Source organism: Triticum aestivum, chromosome 3B (genome assembly GCF_018294505.1).
Source record: "Triticum aestivum cultivar Chinese Spring chromosome 3B, IWGSC CS RefSeq v2.1, whole genome shotgun sequence".
Taxonomy (NCBI): domain Eukaryota; kingdom Viridiplantae; phylum Streptophyta; class Magnoliopsida; order Poales; family Poaceae; genus Triticum; species Triticum aestivum.
In genome coordinates this window covers 61263186-61287809 of record NC_057801.1, presented here as the reverse complement: position 1 = coordinate 61287809, position 24624 = coordinate 61263186, and the positions used below count along the sequence as shown (strand labels likewise).

At 46.3% G+C, this 24624-nt stretch overlaps 1 protein-coding gene across 6 annotated transcripts; it reads right to left on the bottom strand.

Annotated features, from left to right (window-relative positions):
• Nucleotides 1-7189: 7189 nt before the first annotated feature.
• LOC123068570 (probable tRNA-splicing endonuclease subunit Sen2) lies at nucleotides 7190-22897 on the bottom strand. Of its 6 annotated transcripts, none has more exons than XR_006431838.1 (7): nucleotides 22880-22897; nucleotides 22247-22804; nucleotides 20669-22149; nucleotides 20489-20564; nucleotides 12622-12680; nucleotides 8856-9393; nucleotides 7192-8133 (listed from the first exon to the last, which is right to left on the bottom strand). XR_006431838.1 is itself a non-coding variant. In XM_044491171.1 (4 exons), the coding sequence occupies exon 4, from the start codon at nucleotides 13720-13722 to the stop codon at nucleotides 12841-12843; it is 882 nt and encodes a 293-aa protein (XP_044347106.1). In that variant the 5' UTR covers nucleotides 13723-13725; nucleotides 20489-20564; nucleotides 20669-22149; nucleotides 22247-22887; the 3' UTR covers nucleotides 12727-12840. The 6 variants fall into 6 exon arrangements, 2 of the variants coding, with proteins under 2 accessions (XP_044347106.1, XP_044347107.1); XR_006431840.1 differs by having other exon boundaries at nucleotides 22247-22538; nucleotides 22627-22892; XR_006431839.1 differs by having other exon boundaries at nucleotides 12622-12672; nucleotides 22247-22892.
• Nucleotides 22898-24624: the final 1727 nt, after the last annotated feature.

Genomic DNA, 24624 nt, shown 5'->3' with positions numbered 1-24624 from the left:
TATTTTATGATTTGATTTTGCTTATTGAATGCTCATATTGGATAAGTTCTCATTCATTCCCGTGTGCTAGACAATTTGATATAATAATGCATTCGGGAATGAAAGGAGGAGCTATGTACATCGATCATCGATAGTCAACCCGTGATTAATAATAATATCTAGTTTAATATTTGAATTATGAATGTAGGCCGGAAATGTCGTACTCATCGGACGACGAAAACCGCCCGGGGGAGTGCGACTGGTTCCACGACGACCGAGGTATCTCCGACAGGTTCATTGTGCTGGACGAAGATCGTCGCTTCAGCATTAAGCTCGAGGAGACCTTCGATGTTCATACGGTACGCAACCGACGATAAAAGTTTTTTTTCGTACTTACTCATGACTTCAACTATTTTAATCATGACAATATTTTTCATCTTTTCCAATTCGACTAGCTTATCCCATGCTTTGCAAGACGTTATGTCTTGGAGAGGATGGGTTTTGAAGACCATGAAAGTTTCGAAACCAAAAAAATTATCCTAAGTACCCATCATGGTGTGGATTTTCAAGTAAAGTTGTACAATGCTCAGAGTGTAACCCATTTTGGTTGTAAAAATTGGAAAGCACTTTGCAAGATGTATGGTTTTGATGAGGGTATGCGTGTTATCATGGATCTTGGTGATCCTACAATCGAGCAAGAGAGACCTACGATTTTCGTCCTTGTGGATACACCTCTAATTCTTCCCCCATGTGAGCTTAACATAGTTATTAAATAATTTATATTGTTTATTTCAAAATAGTTGACAACTTATTCTCCATTGACAGCTTATTTTCATTCTTCAAAGAATGTGCGGAAGATGGTAGACAGAACCTACTACACCGAAGGCTCCGAACTAACTTATCAGGAGAAAAATCATCTGGTCGCATTTTGTACTGATCTTGAGAATTACAATGCCTACAATCGAACTCCTCAACATTATGGTAAATACGTGCCACTAGTGCACGTGTTGAACTACGGTAACTACCATGAAGATACCCTGGTAAGATTTTTGTACTATTACAGCATCCGTGCATCTTTTTGCACACTTCTAAAACTAGTACATCATATCATTGCTAACTACGAAATTATTACTATGTTTTTCAACAGATAATCCCGAATGATTGTGTGCCTCATCTGATGTATACACACGGTAGCCTTCATGTTTTGAACATACAACCAGGTCGTCCTACAAATCTTAACTGTCCATACCGGGTTTCTAAAATAAGTGGAGACCTGAGAATCAAAGAATGGAAAAAATGTATGGACAGTCGTAAGGAGATTCTTGGAAGCAACATTCAGCGAAGGGCAAAAATTGGAGACAGGATGATCGCCATTCTTCATAATGGAGAGTCAGGGTCTATATTATTTTATGCTATTTTACCTTAAGGGTGTTTAGGTCCTACCTGATACTGATGATCATGTGTTAAGAACAATTATGTAGGGTTGGGTTCGATGACTATGAGGATGATGATCGTATGACTTATTATTAATAACGAGTAGAAGTTGTATGATGATGCATGATTAGTAGGACGAGTACTTGTTATTATATATGCTGATGTATGCGAGCATGCATGAGTTATTATATCAGCGGGTAAAATGAACATATATAGCAGCAGCGTTGGTAAACCAAGGATGAAGTTATAAGAGAGGACACTTCTCTCTATTAGCTAGCTAATATAACAACCTAAAAATAACCCCCAAAACCCCTAAAGCAGTCAATTTCCAAAAAAAAACATGGACTTTTGGTCCCGGTTGGAGCCACCAACCGGTACCAAAGGCCCCCTGACTGGGCTCGACGCACAGAGCCACGTGGAGGCACATTAGTCCCGGTTCTAGTTTGAACCGGGACTAATGGGTGGAGGTATTAGTAACGGCCCATTAGTCCCGGTTCATGAACCAGGACTAAAGGCCCTCACGAACCAGGACTATTAGGTGTTTTTTTACTAGTGGTCAGAGAGCGAGGAGGAGAGCGCATGTAGCACATGGGTGTCAAACTGAATGTCCCAGTCGGAGTATTGCACATCTAAGTCCTATGCCATTGATCTGATGCGGAGATTCGTGTGGCTATTTTTCTTTTTCTTTTCCTTTGATTGTGTTACTTAGATGTGCAATAATTAGGATGTGCCCTAGATATGTCTATGAGTTGCCTGTGGTGCTCAATTTTTTTCCTCTTGTTTTCCCCAGGAGATACATATCAAAGTGTTCGGCATGCAGAGATATGAATGTGGGCAGATATGAACACCATATAACTATGATCGAGTGGAGCATATGATCGAGTGGAGCATATGCCTATACTCAATCGTAGCATGAACACCATATAACTGAATGCATAAGTAAGTTCGAAAGAATGTCATTGATCATATCTAGAATCTTACTGGCAACTAGCTAGCTAGCAAGTTGGATAATAAAACATTGAAATTCGGCAAAGTCGTATTTTCCAGAAAGGAAGAATATATCATAGCCTGAGAAGATTTGTGAAAGAAAAAGGAATTCTGCTTCAAGAAAAATCAGCGCAAAAATGAAAATCGGATAGCCGGCGTGTTGACTCTTCCCCAGATGCAAATTAAACAAGTCAAGCGAGCACCAAAAGTTTATGCCAACATATAGGATAATAGAAGCATGCAATGATCAGCAGAGCAACAACACATACGTAGATCAAGATATCAGTTTTATTGCAGTAATAAGTCGATGAAAAGCACAGGCCTACTTTCAATATCTATACGAGTAGGCAACTAAGCATAGCTAAATTGAGCATATTTAGCGAGCATGGTGGGTTAATTAAGCGGCAGGAACTACTTCCCGGTTGCAAAAAGCACACCTATACTACACATTCATACTAGCTCTTGGCCGGCAGGTTCCAGGTTCGTTTCGCCGGGCGACCAGGCACGAACGTGCACTTCAGGCGGCAGGCGCGCAGTCATAGTCGTCATCATCGTCGTCGCCGTCCGACTCGGCCTTCCTGTGTCGCCCGCCGCACCAGGCGTCACACGGCGCGGCCGCGTAAACGGCATAGGCGGCAATGCCGCCGTCTTGGACGACGTGGCTCATGACCTTCGACGCCGGCGCCATGAGAAACTAGCTAGTTTGAGTACGTATGCGGCCGAATCACAAGCTTGAAGTCTAAGCGCAAGCAGCAGCTGGTACCGGCAGTGGTGTTGGCGGGGCTAATGCTAGTTGTGTTGGTGTCTGATATCTGCAGAGTATAGCCGCGTGTGGCGTGGGTTTTATAGGACGACAGGATGTGTGGGGAAATGTGGCCGCACGAGGCCGGGAGCGCTGGGAGCGTGCGTCGGACATGCCGCTGCGTGCAAGGCCATGGCGCGGCACGGGCACGTCGCCGCACACTCAGCAGCCGGGGAGCCTCGCCGGCACTACCATGCCACTGACAGGTGAGCGCCCGGGACCAGCGCGGTCTACATGCCAGTGGCTGCGGCGGCCCCGGTGCCGGGTGGCCCTGACCGCCGACGTGGAGGAAGGAATCGCGAGGACGATGGCGGGCCACGCCGGCAGCGAGCTAACAGGAGGTGGAAAGGGCTAGCTAGATTGCTAGCACCGTCGACGCAGATCTGTGTAGACTAGTCCAGGGAGCCTTTGGCAACGGCATCTCGATCGGGTGATATTTCCCACTTTATTGCAATTCGGTGCGGATATACATATATTCTGTCGCCTGCATGCCCGTAAGTTTGCGTCTGCTTCATCCGGCGATCAATGTTAATCCCAGTCGCCACACCAGCGGTACGTACTATGAACAAAGACGATTAGGTAGATTGATTGATGACCATGGTTGATCCGTCGTTGCCCAATACGACAGTGCCGCACGTAGTGCTGATTATTAATGCTGGAATCGGCAATGTTGTCTAGTGCCAGAAGATTGCCCGTTTAAGCCGGAGCTTGGCAATGAGCACCCCCATCAGTAAGAGCATCTATAGTCGGCCTCCTCAAATCCTTCTCAAACATCCGCACACATGTCTGATCAGTATTCTTTTTTAAGAACAACCATGTATTCATTCATAATAGTAGTAACATACAACATACATGGCTTCTCTTTGAAACAGTCCAGACAGACAGCACACAAGGAAATTTACATCACCATCACCAAATAATCCAACCGCCGCCATCACGGAAGTGTTCGCCGGAGGAGAGAAACATAGGCCCCCAACTTGCCAACACCCACGATAGTGCCATAGCATTCAAGCTACGTTATGAGCCTCTGAATAGGCGCCGTCATAATTGGCGACGCACAAGTCAATGTGGGTTGTCAATCGAAGAAAAACTCCACACATCTTGGATCACGGTCCTGAAGATCTCGACTGGCAGAACAGCCGAAAAACTCTAGAACCGGCAACCATCTTCCACTGCCAAATCTCCATATGGACCATCCCTTGGACAAGCCCGGCGCTACAGTATCTGACGACTCCAAGACACAAACTTCCAGCTCCACGACGATGCTGGAGACGCAGCCGATGCAACGCTGACGAAGCCGAAGAAACAAGAACCTGAGAAAGATCTCCACCGACGTCTTGAGGAACTCGCTCGAACACAAAACCATGGCTCCTCGACGCCGATGAAGAACGCCGGCATCGACGGAGCGCAGTCACCCAACATACATATCCTAAACCTATCTACAGACGGGCCAGAAGAAACCGGGATCCCCCACCCCTCGCTGCCGCCAGAGCGACAAGCGGAGGGAAGGGGAGCCATTGCCAACGCCCTTGTCGGCAAGAGAGAGCAGGAATAGTTCACCCCACCAGATCGCCTCTCTGGGCAGTTATAGCGTTGGTACTCTGATTGATCGGTTTTGTGGTTCTCCTGGGCATGTTCTCTGATCAGTAATCGAACATGAGAGAATAACAGAGAAGGAAAAAAAATAGCCAAATTGGCCCCTCATATTTTCAATAAAGGATGAATTTCAAAAGTGATGTTCTAATCCCGAACTCACATGAGCTTGGGTGAACAGTAAAATAAATTTTTTTTAAAAAATTTAACTTCTTTTTTGTGTGAAACTTTGACAAATGTTTTCATAGCTTGCGAAACTTCATGACCAGATGACACTAGTGTAAAATGTGACGAGAAAACAAAATCGATGCTCCAAAATGTTATGAGAAAATTCCTTATATAACACTGTTTTAAATTTTGTTTCCCTATTTGACACTCAAATTTTTTTCTTCCTTATCTAACACCATGTCTAAATTTTTATGCCCTTTATGACACTTTCGTCCATTTTTAGCCTTAGTGGTGTTAAATGACACCTGAAAAGACCTATTTGTCCCTCATGTGGTATGTGACAAAAAAATTATGTGGTAATTTAGCTTCAGTATATGCGACTCTGTCTGGATGGCAAGCCTGTAGATCTTCCATTTTATATTCTTAACCCCAATATACTAGTGTGCCGAGTATATACGGGAAGTTTTGCCATCAATTGAGTGCTCCATTGAACCGACTTTAAGTCAGGCTGCCATTCAAAAGGCTGGACGCAACATGTTGCATACAGCCTCCCATGGATGCTCCCCGGCGAGACCTGACAAATCGATTTACACCCGTACACACCTTGTTGTTTTGCAATTCAGTATAAATTTTTCGGACCAATGCTTCTTGATGTCAGTATAAATTTGTTTAGATCATGAATAGCTACAAAAAATGCTAGTTGTAACGTAGTGTATATATGTATGTACCCAGCCCCTTTATAACAACCCCGACGGCGCGGTCTCAAGGAATGGTGATAAGGGTGGTGCAGGAGCTGTATTCAGGGATCACGCCGGGGCGTTCAGGGCTGCTTTTTGCCAGTTTTTACCAAACATTGTTGACCCTGAGATGGCTGAAGTGCTAGCGTGCAGACGAGCTGTTCAAGTGGCGACTGAATTGTAGGTTCAGAGGGCTCATTTTGAACTAGATTGTCAGGCAGTGGTGCAGATGCTTAACAATCCAGAAAGGAATTTGTCCGCTGTAGGACCTTGGGTGCAGGATATCAAAATGATGTTGAACACACTGGAGGAAGCAAAGGTGTCGTGGGTTCGTCGTTCTGGGAATGTAGCCGCTCATAAACTTGCTAGAGTAGGTGTAGGAGAGAACCGATCGAAGATTTGGGTGAACTCACCACCAAACTTTATTTTGGATGTAATAGCAGACGAGATCCCTAGTTTCGTTTAAATAAAGCGGCATGATTTCCCCTCAAAAAAAAAAAACCTGAGTTGAGATCGAAAGAAAGACCGTGTGGCCATCATCAATCGCCTCGTGTGTTCGTGTTACGGTGTTAGCTAGCTTCCTCCAATACATATAGCTGGTTAGCTAGCCAGCCAAAGTAGAATCATCAAGCGAGAGAACGGCTGCTAGCTTCCTCTGGCACGTACATACGTCCAACTAGAATCAATCCACCTGCCCGCCTACTTATTTCTTGTGTACGTGCTAGCCTCGTACGAAACCCATTAGCTCGGAAAGTACCATGCATGAATGTACGTCGGAAAGCACCCTGCTACAACGCCGTCGAGGTCAGGACCAAAGGTCAACATAAAACGAGTCGGCCCGATACACACATACACGTAAATTTTTGGTCACATACACATTAAGGGCAAATATGTCTTTTCAGGTGTCATTTAATACCACTAAGGCTAAAAATGGACGAAAGTGTTATAAAGGGCATACAATTTAGACTCAGTATCAAATAAGGAAGAAAAGGTTTTCCAGTGTTAAATAAGGCAATAAATTTTAAGACAGTGTTAAATAAGGAATTCTCTCTAAATACAAAGGCACTGCTCACTTTCTTCACTCCGTCACATTGGAAATTCTAGTTGCAGAATTACAATGTTATATGCTCATCTGCTGTTCTTCATGAATTGCAGACCCCTACAAAGGCAGTAGGATGCCCAGCGCACGCACTAGGGGAGACCTGCCCCTCAGGTTCCTGCAGGTAAATCAAAACTCAAGTTGGTGGTTGTCGATGTAGGAGATATGCACATGATAACAACGATATGTTTCATTTCTTGTACAAAGTTGCTATCCATATATAGGTCTTGAAAGTCGCTATCTGTCTACCGTTTATTCCATTGTTCTGAGTTATGATGGTGATTTGTACAGAGATTGCTTACATGAAGACAAAGACATACATTCCCATTTTCAGAAACCTAAACTTTACTTTTTGAAATATTTTTAGTTGCTCCTTCATATTACAACTGCTAAACTGCCATCGGCCCCTCAAAAACAAAAGCATGCACAGGATTATCCATAGGATGTGTGTTGAATGAAATAGAGAGCATGAGCATGATCCACAGAATCTGTATTGTACAGGGCAACAAGAGCCCACTGGAGGTTGCAACTCAAGTGGCAAAAGAAGCTGATGAGTACAATGGATTCAACCTTATACTAGCTGATCTAACGAGGAATGTCATGGTCTATGCGTCAAACCGGCCAAAGGGGCAACCTGCGATGATTCAGCTCGTCTCACCAGGACTCCATATGTTGTCCAATGCAAGGCTAGACAGCCCTTGGCAGAAGGTAACAGAACTACTCCATGTCCAATGGACACCTTACAAATTGATAGAACTCCCAGAGTGCCACAGAAATATAAGTGCACATGATGCTGTTGTTTGATAAAATACTGGAAGAACATCAGTAGCAAGCTAAAAATGTTGAATATCCAATGAGGTGTCCTTTGTTGATTTTACTTGTACTGCACTGAGAATCCTGAAGGAGACTTTTGAGCTGGAAAAGATGTGAGAAAGCAACATGAAAGCCATTTCAAGAACTTCCCTGGTTATAGAGGGCAGTGCATTTAACTCAATTAATAGCCTGCATGTACAAGAGCAAGACAGTAGATAGCAGTATAGCACATGATTGCAAGCCACTCTGTCTTAGGGACCATTCAGTATACTATAAGAATCTGCCCAAGGAATGCAGTGCAGGCAATTTTTCATCATTGCATATATTGCTTGTAGGCAATTCGCCTCGGTAAAAACTTCAGGGAGTTTATAAGGAAGCATGGTGAAGATGAAGTTGAAACAAAGGATATAGCTGACAGACTAATGACTAACACCACGAGGCTGATAAAGATAGGCTGCCGAACACCGGTTGTGATCCCAACTGGGAGCACGGTCTGAGCTCCATCTTCATCGAGGTGCAAACTGACAAAGTGAGCATAAAATCATTGACTTATTTCAGTTTACAAGTACATTCAGAGTTGAATTATCTGAAAATTATTCCTATTAACCACTAAAATAACACGTAGGTGTTCTAGTACAGAACCCTATATCGAGACAGCAATGCTATATTATTTACATTTTTTCACATGATTCTGTTTTTGCAAAGGGGCTCTATGGGACAAGGAGCACAGCAGTTCTTTCAGTGAACTATGATGGAGAAGCTAGCTTAAGTACTTCGAGAGTGGAAGGACCACACAGTGTATTACCAGATAGGGTAGCCAATGTGCACCTAAAGACGGGAGCCTCAAATAAGAAGAAAGAATGAATAGCTACCATTGTGCATGCTGTTATTTCGACAGCTGCGCTTCAAGATCACATAATGATATCTAATTATGGCGATTAAATTATTTACTGTGCGTGGATTTATCAATTCAGAGACAGATAGTCACATTGTTGAATATATATACATAATAATAATATGATATGTGTATAATGTATCTACAGACTTCATGTTGCCACCTTTGCCTATGATCATACATGCTTTACTACAGACATTGTACCTTCAGTTCTTCAATACAGTAGATATCGACTCTGATATTTACTAAATGTATACTTAAGACCTGAATGTATTCAAGAACTAAACACTGAAACTATATAAGGAAAAAACTCTGGGCCACTATTTGAAGAAAATGTGTCTAGTGTACCTCTTTTCTTCAATAGGCTGGAGCGCGGTGGTCATTCAGAAGTTTCTAGTCCTGCAGTCCTTGAGAAGACAGAGAAAAGACCAGTCCAGAGCATACCATAATATGATGTCTGCACTCTGCAGTCAGATACAGTTGTATGGATATATGTATGCACCATTTCTAGAAATCTTTCCAAATTGCACAAGAGTACCGGCACAGTTTTGCAATAAGATGAGAAGTTACACATCACCAATAGGGGTACAGAGAAATATTTAGCTTTATTGTCGGAATCTCAGCTTGTATGCAAGTAGGCTAGAGAGAACTGTGAAGCCTAGTATTACACCCAAATAGTTGAAAACTACAGTTCCTCCTGTGTGATCTTGTTCTTCCTTATACGCTTCTTCTTCTCTGCGCGGTTCACATCGCTGCTCACGGCACTGCTGGGCTATCCACCTTGTAATGACTGACACCACGAGGGCTGATAAAGATAGGCTGCCAAACACCGGTTGTGATCCAGACTGGGAGCATGGTCTGAACTCCATCTTCAACGAGGTGCAAACTGACAAAGTGAACATAAAATCTTTGACTTGATTGCAGTTTACAAGTACATTCAGAGTTGAATTATCTGAAAATTATGCCTATTAACCACTAAAATAACACGTAGATGTTCTAGTACAGAACCCTATATCGAGAGTGCAATTGTATATTTGTTTACAGTTTTCACACATTACTGTTTTTGCATAGGGGCTCAGTTCTTTCAGTGAACTATGATGGAGAAGCTAGCTTATACGATAAGTACCTTGAGAGTGGTATATGGAAGGACCACACAGTGCATTAGAGCATTACTAGTAGTACCCCTAAACCCTCAAACCCTTAAAAATAACCGCTTTTTTACGGGTTGCAACAAAAAAAACGCAAAGACTAGAACCCCTAAACCCTCAAACCCTCAAACAAAAGTAAGGGTCCAACCCTCAAACCCAATTTCAAACCGTAGAAGTGAGGGTTGGAGGGGGGCGCTCGACCCCAGCCCGCACTCCCTTCCCCCGTCGCGCGGGAGGGAAGTTTCCCCTCCCCAACCTCCCGCTTCCTCCCTCCCACGCCGCCGGCCGTCGCCCGCCCCAAATCCGGCCGGCCCCCCGCCTCCCCTCGACGCCGCCGCCGTTCCCCGCCGCCTCCCGCCCCGCGCCCGGCCCCGGACGCCCCGCCCCGCGCCCGGCCCCCGGCCGCCCCGCCCCGCGCCCCGGCCCCCGGCCGCCCGCCCCGCCGCCTCCCGGCCCGGCGTCCCGCCCCCCGGCCTCCTGCCCCGCCGCCTCCCGTGCCCCGGCCCCCGCCCCCCGGCCGCCTCCCGCCCCCAGCCGCCTCTCGCCCCCCGACCGCGCCCCGCCCCCCGCCCGCCCGCCTCAGCCGTCGGCCCCCGGCCCCCGCCCCCTAGTCGCCTCCCGCCCCCAGCCACCTCCCTCCTCAGGCCTCCTCGAGCCACCGCGCCAGAGGCCAGGCAGGCCAGAGGCAGCCGCGCCGCTGCCCTGAGCTCCCCGCAGGTATGCTTTCCTTTCTTTCTTTTTGTTTTATGTTTTTCCTTTTTGATTCATTGTTGGCACTCACAATTTATTGTTTGTTGTATTGTGTAGATGGAGGTGAACAACAACGACATGGACTCGTTGTCCGATTCGTCGGGTTGGTCGTCATCCGACGATTCGGACATTGATGAGTTGTTGCAAGACGATGACGTCGAGATGATGAGCCTCCTCATCGACGTGCAATCCTTTGAAAACCGCGTGAAGCTGATGGATCAGAGGAGAGGGTCGAAGATGGGGCGAGTCACCATCTACCGGAACCGCGCTCTCGGACACGAACATTTGATGGAAGACTACTTCTCCGAGGTACCTACGTACCCTCCTCGTCTTTTCCGCAGAAGGTACCGAATGCGGCGTAGTTTGTTTGTGAAGATTGTCACCGATTGTGAGGCCGCCTCATATTACTTTAAACGTCATAGATCCGCCGCTGGTATCATGGGGTTTAGTGCATATCAAAAGATATCGGCGGCAATGCGGGTACTCGCTTACGGCATACCCGCGGATTATACCGACGAGTATCTTCGCATTGGGCAAGATACAACCACGGAGTCAGTCCGTAGGTTTGCCAAGTTGGTCATCCGGTTGTATGGTGAGCAGTATCTTCGGGCACCAAACGAGGAAGATACAAAGAGATTAATGGAAATGAATGAAAAAAGGGGATGGCCGGGGATGCTAGGTAGTCTTGATTGCATGCATTGGAGGTGGAAAAATTGCCCAAAGGCATGGCACGAAATGTATTGCGGTAAAAGCCGTGATGCTACCATTGTGCTTGAGGCCGTAGCATCTCAGGACACATGGATTTGGCATGCATTTTTTGGATTGCCGGGAACACTCAATGATATCAATATCCTCAATAGATCTCCTTTGTTCAAAAGATTAATTTCTGGGGATGCTCCAGCTTGCAACTACAAAATCATGGACAATGAGTACTCAATGGGATACTATCTCACCGATGGCATCTATCCCGAATGGGCAACTCTTGTGAAGTCCATCAAGGAGAAAAATGGGGTGCCCTTGACAAGAAAAGAGGCTCATTTTACCAAGGCACAAGAGGCAGCCCGCAAGGATGTTGAGAGTGCTTTCGGTGTTTTGCAAGCAAGGTTTGCCATAGTTCGTGGTCCAGCCCGGTTTTGGGACAAAAAGACCTTGATGAACATCATGAAATGTTGTGTGATTCTACACAACATGATCCTAGAGGATGAGAGAGGGTTAAACCTCCCCTGTTTCTATGACAATGTTGGTATCCATGTGCAACCGGAAAGAAACCCTTCTCGCATACACGCTTTTCTTCAAGCACATCGTCAGATTGAGGATGCAACCACTCATGGTCGGCTCCGGGATGATCTAGTAGAGCACCACTGGCAGTTGGATGGGCGGCGCATTGGCCCATGATGTATCTTTGTTTTACTTTTCTATGTCCTATTTGATTTGAACAATTAGTGTAATTTGCTCAAACATTGTTGTAATAATTTGAATGATTATTGTTTTATTCGGTGTTGTAATAATAACTAGAATGATTATTGTTTTATGTCAACTGTGATGGAATTTGTGATATGCCATATGATGAAATGTGATGAAATGTGTGCTATATGAAATGAGAGTTTTAAAAGTTGGGGTTGAGGCAAAGACTAGAACCCTCAAGTCCAACCCTTAAAGCAGTTTACGGGTTGGGTTTGAGGGTTCTAGTCTTTGCCCCTGTTTTTCAACCCTTAAAAGTGTCAAAAACTGGCACTTCTCAACCCTTAAACTGCTATAAGGGTTTGAGGGTTTGAGGGTTCTACTAGTAATGCTCTTACCAGATAGAGTAGCCAATGCGCACCTAAAGGCGGGAGCCTCAAATAGGAAGAAAGAATGAATAGCTGCCATTGTGCATGCTCTTATTTCCACAGTTGCGCTTTAAGATCACATAATGATATCTAATTATGGCGATTAAAATGTTTACTGTGCATGGAATCAATTAAGAGACAGACCCAGTCAAATTGTTGAATATATATATATATATACATGATAATAATATGATATGTGTATTTTTAGTATTTACAGACTTCATGTTACTACAGACATTGTACCTTCAGTTCTTTGATACAGTAGATATCGACTCTGATGTTTACTACATGTATACTTAAGACCTGAATGTGTTCAAGAACTAAACACTGAAACTATATAAGGAAACAGTCTGTGCCAATATTTGAAGAAAAATGTGTCTAGCATACCTCTTTTCTTCAGTAGGCTGGAGCGCGGTGGTCATTCAGAGGTTTCTAGTCCTGCAGTCCTTGAAAAGGCACAGAAAAGTCCAGTCCAGTTCAGTTGTATGGATATATGTATGCACCATTTCTAGAAATCTTTCCAAATTGCACAAGAGTACCGGCACAGGATTGCAATAAGATGAGAAGTTACACATCACCAATAGGAGTACAGAGAAATATTTAGATTTATTGTCGGAATCTCAGCTTGTACACAAGTAGGCTAGAAAGAACTGTGAAGCCTAGTATTACACCCCAATAGTTGAAAACTACAGTTTCTCCTGTGCGATCCTGTTCTTCCTTATACGCTTCTTCTTCTCTGCGTGGTTCACATCGCTGCTCACGGCACTGCTGGGCTATCCACCTTGTAATGGTTCTTTCATGGACAACCAGCTGTTCCAAACAATCTGGGGATCCCAGTTCACAGACATTGCTGGAGATTGTCAGAACCAGCAGCGTCTTGGCCACACTGCCAGAAGCTCGGAGTGCACAGAGTAGATCAGACCACACCTTCAGGCGGCCACACCTACCGCCAAACCCCGATCCTTCCGGAACCACAACCACAGCAAACTCCGAGTGGACGAGCGCCGGGTGATGACGGTAAGCGACAAAATCCGTGCCATACTGCAAACCTGACCGCACCACCCAGTTCTTCGACCTGAGATGCGAGTATGCCCTGTACATCTCGGGAAACGACTCTGATGCGGAGCATAGGTGATCCCACAGCTCCCCTTGGCTCATCAGGTCCTTGCTCGCTGACTCGACCACGATGCACTCCAAAGCATGGCGAAGGTAGAAGACCTCCTCGGCGCCCAGCTGGAACCACTGCTTCTCGGCTCCGGCATTCTCCAGTGCCCGGCCAAAGGCGGCGCGGCTCAGAAGCGCGGCTTGCTGCGGGTTCACGGCAAGAACCGCATCCCCGCCCCCGGTAGATAAAGTCGCCACGAGCTTTGATCCTTTCAGTGAAGACCGGAGCTTGGCAACAATGCTTGACATGGGTTGGGCTGCTGCCAGAGCCGCGAAATCCTTGCCGTCTTTGCCCTTCTTCCATCTTGGACCAGAAATGTCCATAAGCTGGGAACACAGAAGACACAGGCCTTAAGATTTTTTATAAGAAAAGTATACAGGGGAAATGTTAATCTGTGCTGGTGCGAATGAGAATGATTCGCCAGCTCCCTCCCTCGAGTCTGCTCTCAAACAAATCGCCAAATCTCTTGCTAGTATAAATGAGAATGATTCGCCAGCTCCCGCAATGACTCGGTGGCATATCACCTGCTGGCCGATCCACGCTCATACGGATACGACAGCCGAAAGCAAGATCATGTTGACCGCATTTTTACTACGGGTGTCGGGACGAACCTGAGGCGGGGCGGAGAGGAAGCGGCAGCGGCAGCGGAGGCGCGCGAGGGCCAAGATGCTGTCCGCCGATGGGCGACGGACGGGGTATGGGACGGGTTGGCGGCGGCACGGGGGGGGGGGGGGGGGGGGGGGGCAGGCGCCGGCGTTGCTCTCTCCTCAGGCTTTGTGGCGGCGGCCGCCGGCACGGGGAAGGCAGGAGGGAGCTCTCTGCGTCAAGTTGCCCTTGCTTCACCCGGAAAAAAAGGGTTGCCCTTCTTTCGCACAGATCGACCGAGCGGGCCGGCCCGCTCGAACTACTGTCCGACTCGGTCTAGTTAGCCACGCCTGATTTTTTTTTTTCCCTGTTCAGTTTTCTAACGTTTTTTTAGAAAGAAAGTATACAAATCACCTCAAATCCATTCTTTGGGATACATACCCCCTAAACAAAAAACGGAACAAATAACACCCGCAAATCATCAAAACCGGGTTAATAACCACTTGAGTGGTTTCTGTCTAACTTTGAGTGGTTTTTGTCCCTGATTAGACGCTGATTGGGCAAAAAACTCTAAGTAGGCTACTCTGGGTCCCATTAGTCAGATATCCCTTACTTCTCTCTCTTTCTCATTTCTCTTTCGCGAAAATTCCCCAATGAATAAAGTTGGGGGAAAACCTTGTTCCTCCTGAACCGCAATCCATGTAGGAACACTGTCTTTGTGAAGCACTAGAGATGGGAGCTCCCGCGACCGCCTTGGGCGCCGGGTAAGCGCGGCGGCCGCCGCCTGATCTCTCCGTCCCGGCCGCCTCTGTCCCTGCTGAGACCAGATCCGGGGTCTGCTTCGCATGCTCTCTTCCTTCCCCTGGCAGCTGCAGAAGGCTGCCCGCATGCTCTCGTGCTCGTGTCTCTCCGAGCTCGCGACGGCAACTCCGACCACGCCGCCCGCGGCCACCGCTCCTGCCGCCGCGCTGGCCGCGGTCGCCCTCGCCGTCCGTGGGTCTGATCCGGCCATTGGGGGTCGGATGGCTCAAGCTCGCCCCATCCCCAAGCCCGCGACGGCCCGCCCCCTGCCAGATCCAGTTCGGGGGGAACTGGTTCTGGTTGCTCCGCTGACCGAGCCGCCTATGGCGGGCCGCAGCCCCATGGATGGGGTCGGGGTGGTGATGGAGCTCGGGTCTGCGTCGTCGTCTTCGCCTCCGACACCCCTGCCTGCCATCCCTGTTGCTGCCACCGGGGGTGCCGTCGACCAGCTGCAACCCCCACCGCCGGTGTCTCTAGTAGCTGTGACCATGCTGGCCTCCTGTGCAGCAGCGCCGACCGCCTCCGGAGGTGTGGATTCTGGCGAAGCTCGTGGAACCGGCGATGGGTGCGATGACGCGACGATGCCATAGAAGTTGGAGTCTCCTCTGCTTGGTCCATCTTCGGCGTCGGCATGCAAGGGCCTATCTGCTGCTGCTGCCGCTCTTGAAGCCGAGGTGGGCTGGGAGCATGTGGGTCGGGGGCGCCGTTCCGGCCAGGGCTCTCCTCTCGAGCCATCGAGGGAAGGCCTCGAGCGTAGCCTCGCCTTCAAGCATTGGGCTCGAGGGAGGTGCTTTCGTTTCCTTGAGCGTGGCCATCAAGTCAGTGCATGTCGTGAGCCTTTCAGATGCATTCGCTGTCGTCGCCCTGGATATCGGGAGTTCTGTCGTGCTTCCTCTCCGGTCGCTTGCAATCGCTCTCCGATCACTCGTGCTCCTCTCCAGCGGAGCCGCTCCTCGTCCATCCAGGCTTGTCCTTCGCTGACCAGGAGTTGGGATGAGGTTGTGGGCCACTCGTCGCCGTGTGTGTCGGTGCCGCCAAGGTCCCAATCTGGGTGTTGCAAGGATTCCAATGACATCGCCTCTTTGGTCTCTGCTTTGGAGTCGCAGCTTGCCCTGCTGCGCACGGAGCTCCTTCAAGAGGTTGAGTTGCTCCGTGCTGAGCTTCGCGGCGCTTTAGCCAAGCTTGAGGTTGCGTCGGTTGTGCCTTTGCTACCCGAGCTCCAGGTTGGTTCCATTGTTGAGGATTCAGAAGGTTTCTTTGAAGATTTTTCTCCTCGTGCTCTGCATGTGACACCGCTTGTTCGTGGGAGCGCGGTTATCACCGAGGTCGTAGCTCCGGTTCTGCAAATTATGCCTGAGTTGTACGAGCTTTGTGGGGAATCATCTATAGTGTTACCAATGGAGCTGAGTGCATTGGAGTCGTTGGCGGTGGCCATGACACCCTCACTTCCACCGTCAGAGTCCTGTCAGTCGCCGCCTTTGTGGATTATGGAGACTTGGTTGGTTCTGTCACTGCCTCATCTATGGCCATTGGGCATGTGGCGTCTTTGAGTGGCGAGGTTGATGAGACAGGTGTGTTGGCGCCTAACTCCGAGGCTCTATCATGTGAGCAACTGGTGACGCCTGAGTCCATCGTGTCAGTGGTACCTATGACTGATGATGTTGAGGTGGTTGGTATGTTGGCGCCTGATCCTTCGGAGCGCAACCAGCCGCTCGTCTCTATGGAGCATGGAGGTTCCGATGTTGTAGTCACCCACTCGCACGTGACCGTTGGGCAGGTTTCTGTGCGTGACAAGGTCAATGACATTCTCTTCGATTTAGAGCGTCACAGCTTGCTCAAACGTTTGGAGAGGGTGAGCCCTGGATCTGGCAAGGCGATTGTGGAGGAGGCTCTCAGGAGCAAAGGAAAGAAGAGTGAGGCCACAGGAAAGGCGTCCGCAGCTGCTTGATGGATGGTTATCAGTCTCTTGGGTTGTCCTTATGGTCTGGCCTGTATTCCTGGAATTGGTGGTGCATGTGGTCTTCGGCCGACTTACCCTCGTTGGGGTGTCTTTGTGATGTAGGTCATTGATACGGTACCGGTGAAAGTAACACAGACAATGAACAACATGTTGAATGCTCCATACAGTAAGGATGAAGTGAAAACTGCGCTGTTTCAAATGTTCCCAATTAAGGCTCCAGGACCGGATGGTTATCCAGCACATTTCTTTCAACATCATTGGGAAATTTGTGGTGATGATGTAACAAAGGTGGTCCTGAAAATAGCAGAAGGAACTGAATCTGCGGAATGCATCAACGAGACGATTTTGGTTCTCATACCAAAGGCAAAAAATCCAACACTATTGTCCCAGTTCCGGCCAATAAGCTTGTGTAATGTTTTGTACAAGATTGCTTCCAAAGTTATCTCTAACAGATTGAAGTTAGTTTTGCCTGACATCATATCAGAGGAGCAATCCGCTTTTGTTCCAGGCAGGTTGATCACAGATAACATCATCACAGCCTATGAGTGTTTGCATTTTATGAAGAGGAACAAGGCAAAGAAAAATCAATCTTGTGCTTTGAAACTAGACATGATGAAGGCGTATGATAGAGTGGAGTGGCCTTACTTAAGGGCTATAATGTTGAAGCTGGGTTTTACTGAAAGATGGGTAAACATTGTTATGGGTATGGTAACAACTATTGAGTTTGCAGTTTTATTCAATGGCAAGAAGCTCAGTAGCTTTAAACCTTCAAGAGGGATCAGACAAGGGGACCCAATATCTCCATACTTGTTCTTGTTAGCAGCAGAGGGCATTCGTACCTTTTAAAATCCAAGAGTGAGTCATCCAATTTGGGTGGGCTACAGGTAGCGCCTACGGCGCCACCAGTAAACCACCTCTTATTTGCTGATGATAGCCTGCTGTTTTTCAAGGCAAACAGTGTGGGAGCTAATGAGGTGTACCATGTTCTTGATACTTACTGTCGGGCCACTGGGCAACGTATCAACTACTCAAAATCCTCAGTTTTTTTCAGCAAGGGGGTACCAGACTCCGTGAGACAAGAAATCAAGGATATATTGCATGTGCCAAATGAAACCCTAAACGAGAAGTACCTGGGAATGCCATCTAACATTGGTAACTCGAAAAAAGGGGCTTTTAAATACCTAAAGGACCGTTTGTGGAGCAAGGTTCAAGGGTGGATCGAGAGCACCTTGTCATCTGCGAGCAAGGAAGTGCTAGTGAAATCAGTTGCTCAAGCAGTCCCTGTTTTTTCAATGTCATGTTTTAAGCTGCCAAGGGGTTTATGTGAACACCTAAACATGTTAATAAGGAAGTTTTGGTGGGGAAGCAAAGAAGGGAAATGGAAACCACATTGGGTGTCCTGGAAAGCTATGACTCAGCCGAAGGGTTTAGGTGGTCTTGGCTTCAAAGATTTTGAGTTATTCAACTTGGCGATGGTAGCCAGACATGCATGGAGGATTCTCCAGAACCCAGAGACATTAAGCTCCCGTCTGCTAAAGAGCATATACTACCCGTCGTCCGATTTCCTCGATGCGACTTTGGGTAGCCACCTGAGCCAAGTGTGGAGAGCAATTATAGAAGGGAGAGATGTCCTGAAACAAGGTCTGATAAGAAGAATTGGCAATGGGGAGACGACACAAATATGGTCACAAAACTGGCTGCCACGAGATGAAATGCTCCGCCCGTACTGGTGCCTCTCACATGGTAGGCCAACTTTGGTCTCTGAATTAATTGATCACACAACGGCTTCATGGAATAAGCAGCGCATTGTTGCAACGTTCATGCCAATGGACGTTCAGGTGATTATGGGCATTCCGTTGTGCACACGGAATATACCAGATTTCTGGGCATGGCACTTTGATAAACATGATATTTTCTCAGTCAAGTCAGCTTATAACATACTTGTGGCCACGAGACAGAGAAGAGAGGATTGGCTCGAGAGTAATGCAGGGTCATCTAGTTCCGCTGCGGAGCAGGGTGCGTGGAAGTCGTTATGGAAGACGAAAGTCCCTGGCAAGATTCATATGTTTATGTGGAGATTAGCTAAACAGTCTCTGCCTACAAATGATGTCCGTGCTCACAGACACATGGCAGATTCTGACCGATGTGGATTGTGTGGAAACCAAGACTCATGGCGTCATTCGCTACTGGAGTATTCGTCATCGCGAAGCGTTTGGGCTTTGTCAGAAGAGGATATCACACATAAAATCACGACCACAACAGAACCACATGCCAAGAAATGGTTATTTACTCTGATGGAGGAGCTCCCCCACAAGAAATTTGTCAAGATGGCTGTAACTCTATGGTCGATTTGGTATGCTCGACAAAAGGCAATCCACGAAGGGATCTTCCAGAGCCCTCAAGCAACACATCTTTTTGTTCAGAGGTTCATTGATGAACTAGGGATTGTTGGTAATTCACAAAGTCGAGCTGTTCCAAACAATCAAGCTCCAGCCGTACGTAAACAGAAACCTAAAAGACCACCGCCGGGCTTCTGCAAAATCCATGTCGACCCGGGGTGCGATCACGAGGAGGATCTGCAGCTGCTGTGTGCAGAGACGAAGCGGACAACTACATGGGTAGTTCGGCCTTAGTACTCGAGGGAAGCTTTGATCCAGCCACGCTAGAAGCAGTAGCTTGCCGTGAAGCACTTTCCCTAGCGGAAGATTTGCATGTCAGGAAATTTTTTGTTTCCTCAAATTGCAAACAGGTGGTCCAGGGCATCAACATGCGATCGCAAGGGCGATTTGGAGCAATCTTAAGCGAGATAAACCTAAAAGCTACCGAGTTTCAGTGTATTTTTAGTTTCGAGAGTCGTGTTGTAAATTATGAAGCACATAGTCTAGCGAAATTTTCAAAATCCTGGTCGTCACGTTTGGTTTGGTCTGCCCAATAACCAAAGACGCGTCCCACACCATGTGGAATATGATGAATAAAGTGGTTTTTACCCCTCAAAAAAAAGCAGACCTGCGAGACTGTCTGTGGCTCCAACCTGAGCCTCTACCTGATCCCCATCGACGACAGTGCGGCTCGTGCGTGCCTGCCAGCGCTGCGGGCGACCAATTCGACACGACCGACCCCGTGGAGTAGCGGTAGGAGACGAGCTTCTTCAACTGGTACACCTTCGCCGTTCCTCGGGCGGCTTCGTTGGCCTAGTGCTCGTCGTGTGGGTGGAGAACCGAAGAGGATGGGACATCGGCTTCACCCTGTGCGTACTATGCGTGCTGCTTGGGATGCTCATATGGATGGCTGGCTTCCCTTTCCACAGGAATCAGCTGCCCGGTGGAAGCGCCATCACGAGAATCTTACAGGTAACCGCCGCGTGTTTGTTTATTCAGATTCAAGACTACGATCTGTTCTAGTAGTACTGATGGCAATTCGACCAAATACTTGGCATCAAACAGGTTCTTGTTGTGGCATTCAAGAAAAGAAATGTTCAGTTGCCTGACAACGCAAGTGAACTCAAGCAGCTGAACCAAGATGGATCTCATGAAGCCCGAAGAACCCATGGAGGAGGTCAGGGGCGAAGCTAGCTATATGGCGTGGCAGTGGCGAAGGCAGGAATAATTTTTAGGTGTGGCGGAGTGTATGAACACCATGTATAATTCAACTATGGAAGTGCTCACTAGAATACTCGATAAATATTACATGGTGTTCAACAAATAAAACCGAAATAAAAACTTAACTATTGGCACTCTAAATACCTTAGCTGATGAAGATTACATGGATGATTAGTGCCAAAAAAACCATTTATATTACCTAGACCGGTATAAAGATGACCTATAAAACATAAACACCAGAGATAAATCATGAATTAGTAACTAGTAGGATATAATGATAGAAACAACATTATGCAAGCGAAGATAGTTAGAAAGAATACATACCCATAATGAAGATTTACTCTCATTAAATAGAACGTGGCAATGGCATTCTTCTACCTTCATGTTGAAATTCTTTCTTAATTTCAGCAAGATCAAGTCCTTTAAATATCTCTCTCTCAATGTAGCACACCATTAAGTCATCAAGCCAACCATTGGACATCTTGCTGCGCAAATCGGTCTTGATGATCTTCATTGCTGAGAAGGCCCTTTCAACCGATGCCGTTGCCACCGGTAGAAGCAACCCCAACTCAATAAGGCGATAAACCAGAGGGAACATAATATTTCTTTCAAGTTCAAACATTTTCTTGGCTAGGCTTGCAAGATCATAACAAACTCTAAAGTCATCATGTCTTCTCATGTGGTTGATGAACAACTGGAGCTCGGTTTTCATACGCTTACGGTCATCATTGGAGAAATCTGCATCATAGATGTCTGTAAGCTTAGCAACTTTGTCCAAATCAAACTTGGAAAATGAGTCTCTTGGGTCAAGACAAGCAAATCCACATAGCAGTTCTGAAGCCATGTCATTAAAGCGATGATCCAGCTCTGTGGTGATAGCATCTATTGCTGCATAGAAGGTATCAACACGAAAAAAATGTTCTTGAGTAACATTATTTCTCCCTCCTTTTCTTGATCGGCCGAATCTCGGTACAGCTTCATCCATATTTGGAACCGGAATATCATTAACATCACAAAAGATCTTGACATCTTCAAAGAGTGGTTCCCAACCATGGTTCCTCAAGTTGGCCAAGGAAGACCTCACATCTATAACCAAAGACATGGCTTGAACAATATTCTGATCCTTCCGTTGCAGGAGAAGTGACAACTGATTTGTAATGCGAAGGATTTGCAACATCAATTTCATGATGAACACAAAGCTAAAAGACTTCATTATCTGCACCAAACCTCCTGCCCTAGATGGATTACGCTCATCCTCATGCACAATAGCTAACACTTGTATAACTGCATCCCACATCGATTCTATACGAACTAGTGTTTTATAATGAGAGCCCCATCTTGTATCTCCTGGTCTAGCCAATGATGTTTCCTGGTTTTTCCCTCTTCCTGAGAAAATTTCTCCACTCTCTAACTTAGCCAACAGATTTATGCGTTGCTTATCAAGCAATATATCCTTCCTCTTGCAAGACGAACCAGCGGCGTTCATAATCAAGGCCACATATTCAAAGAAATCCTCAATGGAAGAACAACATCTTGAGACAGCAACAACTACTAGCTGCAATCGATGGGCGAAACAATGCATATAGAAAGCATATGGGTTTTCATCTCGGACAAGTTTTTGAACACTATTGAACTCTCCCCTCATATTAGATGCTCCATCATACCCTTGCCCTCGTAAATTTGCAATAAGTAGCCCATTCTTACCAAGAACCTCAACCAATGCTTTCTTTAGTGCTTCTGCTGTTGTCTCCTTGACATGCTTGATACCCAAAAATCTTTCAATAACTTCTCCCTTGCTCATATACCTGTAAGGCATAGAAGAAATAATAAAATTAGTTAATTAGAAAAAAGGCGATTACCAGGCAAAAGATGGAACACATAATAAAGTAACCAATGGCTTACCTCACAACCAAGGCCATTTGTTCTTTTATTGATATATCACGAGATTCATCAATAAGAACCGAATAAAGATTATCCCCCATCTCTTGTTTTATTGCTCTTCGGACCCCATCTGCACAACTTTTGGCAAGTGCTTTTTGAATTGTTGAAGAAATCATTTGTGCATTTCCTGGGCATAGCTCATCAAACGCAATTCTCACTTCCTCCTTTCTTGCTTTGTACCAATCAAGCATCTCTAGAAAATTATCCTTATTTAAGGAAAGGGCAGATTCATTGTGTCCACGAAATGGTTCACCTTGCAATGCAAGAAAACTTACAATCCCCAAAGATGTTTCCAAACGGGTCTCATACTTGATTAATGATTCTTTGTTATAGACTGTAACCTTACGCTTCAGACTTGAGCTTTGATTTTTAAAATCTTCATATGCTGTCCTTGATTGATTGTGGATACTCCTGGGGCCACCAACATGAAGAGGAAATGCCTTGTATGCATTCTTCCAAGTACTGTAGCCATCTTTGGTGAAGGTAGTATGACCAAATTTTTCATCCACCGGATCTTGTCTAAAAAGAAAACAATAAAAGCAATAGATTGCATTCTTTTCCACGCTATATTCCAACCAAGGATTTTTTTCATACCATGCTTCACAAAAGGCCCTGTCAAAATGATCACGTTCGTACGTATGACCGACCGGTCGAGTTGGACCCTTTGCCACATAAGCCAATCTAACTTCATCTCTAATGTTGGGATGAAAATTATTAATTGGAATACGAAGCCCGGGATCAGGCTGGATGTGGTCAGGATGCAACTCCTCAATGAACTTGCCTTCTCCCCCGTCTCTAGCTATTGCTTCATTCTCAATATAATTTTCGCCTTCATTCTCTTCCTCTTGAACAGATGCTGAAACTTCAATCCGCACATTCTCTTGATGCGCAGGCTCTTCTCGTCGTTCAGCGACTACTTTCAAAGTTGGAGCTGGGCTCGAGGTGCTAGTGCCACTGGCTTTGGCAAAAATACTCTTTAAATCTGTATAAGAGAACACAAGAGAAACTAATTGGAGGTTGGAGCAATACCAGTAGAATAATTAAATAAATGTTCAAGCAAGTAACCTGAGTACATACATGACACAATTGAGATGATGCGATCAAGGGGAAGAACCGAAGAAGTACAACTAAATTATACCTTTCATTACATACTTAATCCTCTTCTTCGGCGGCAATCAACCACCGGACACCTTGGGCGCAAAGGCGGCGATAGGCTCCGAGATCAGCAAGGCGGCGGCCGCGACTCGGCGAGTCCGCAGGATTTGCAGATGACGCCGCTGAAGAAGAGGATTAAGTATGTAATGAAAGGTATAATTTAGTTGTACTTCTTCGGTTCTTCCCCTTGATCGCATCATCTCAATTGTGTCATGTATGTACTCAGGTTACTTGCTTGAACATTTATTTAATTATTCTACTGGTATTGCTCCAACCTCCAATTAGTTTCTCTTGTGTTCTCTTATACAGATTTAAAGAGTATTTTTGCCAAAGCCAGTGGCACTAGCACCTCGAGCCCAGCTCCAACTTTGGAAGTAGTCGCTGAACGACGAGAAGAGCCTGCGCATCAAGAGAATGTGCGGATTGAAGTTTCAGCATCTGTTCAAGAGGAAGAGAATGAAGGCGAAAATTATATTGAGAATGAAGCAATAGCTAGAGACGGGGGAGAAGGCAAGTTCATTGAGGAGTTGCATCCTGACCACATCCAGCCTGATCCCGGGCTTCGTATTCCAATTAATAATTTTCATCCCAACATTAGAGATGAAGTTAGATTGGCTTATGTGGCAAAGGGTCCAACTCGACCGGTCGGTCATACGTACGAACGTGATCATTTTGACAGGGCCTTTTGTGAAGCATGGTATGAAAAAAATCCTTGGTTGGAATATAGCGTGGAAAAGAATGCAATCTATTGCTTTTATTGTTTTCTTTTTAGACAAGATCCGGTGGATGAAAAATTTGGTCATACTACCTTCACCAAAGATGGCTACAGTACTTGAAAGAATGCATACAAGGCATTTCCTCTTCATGTTGGTGGCCCCAGGAGTATCCACAATCAATCAAGGACAGCATATGAAGATTTTAAAAATCAAAGCTCAAGTCTGAAGCGTAAGGTTACAGTCTATAACAAAGAATCATTAATCAAGTATGAGACCCGTTTGGAAACATCTTTGGGGATTGTAAGTTTTCTTGCATTGCAAGGTGAACCATTTCGTGGACACAATGAATCTGCCCTTTCCTTAAATAAGGATAATTTTCTAGAGATGCTTGATTGGTACAAAGCAAGAAAGGAGGAAGTGAGAATTGCGTTTGATGAGCTATGCCCAGGAAATGCACAAATGATTTCT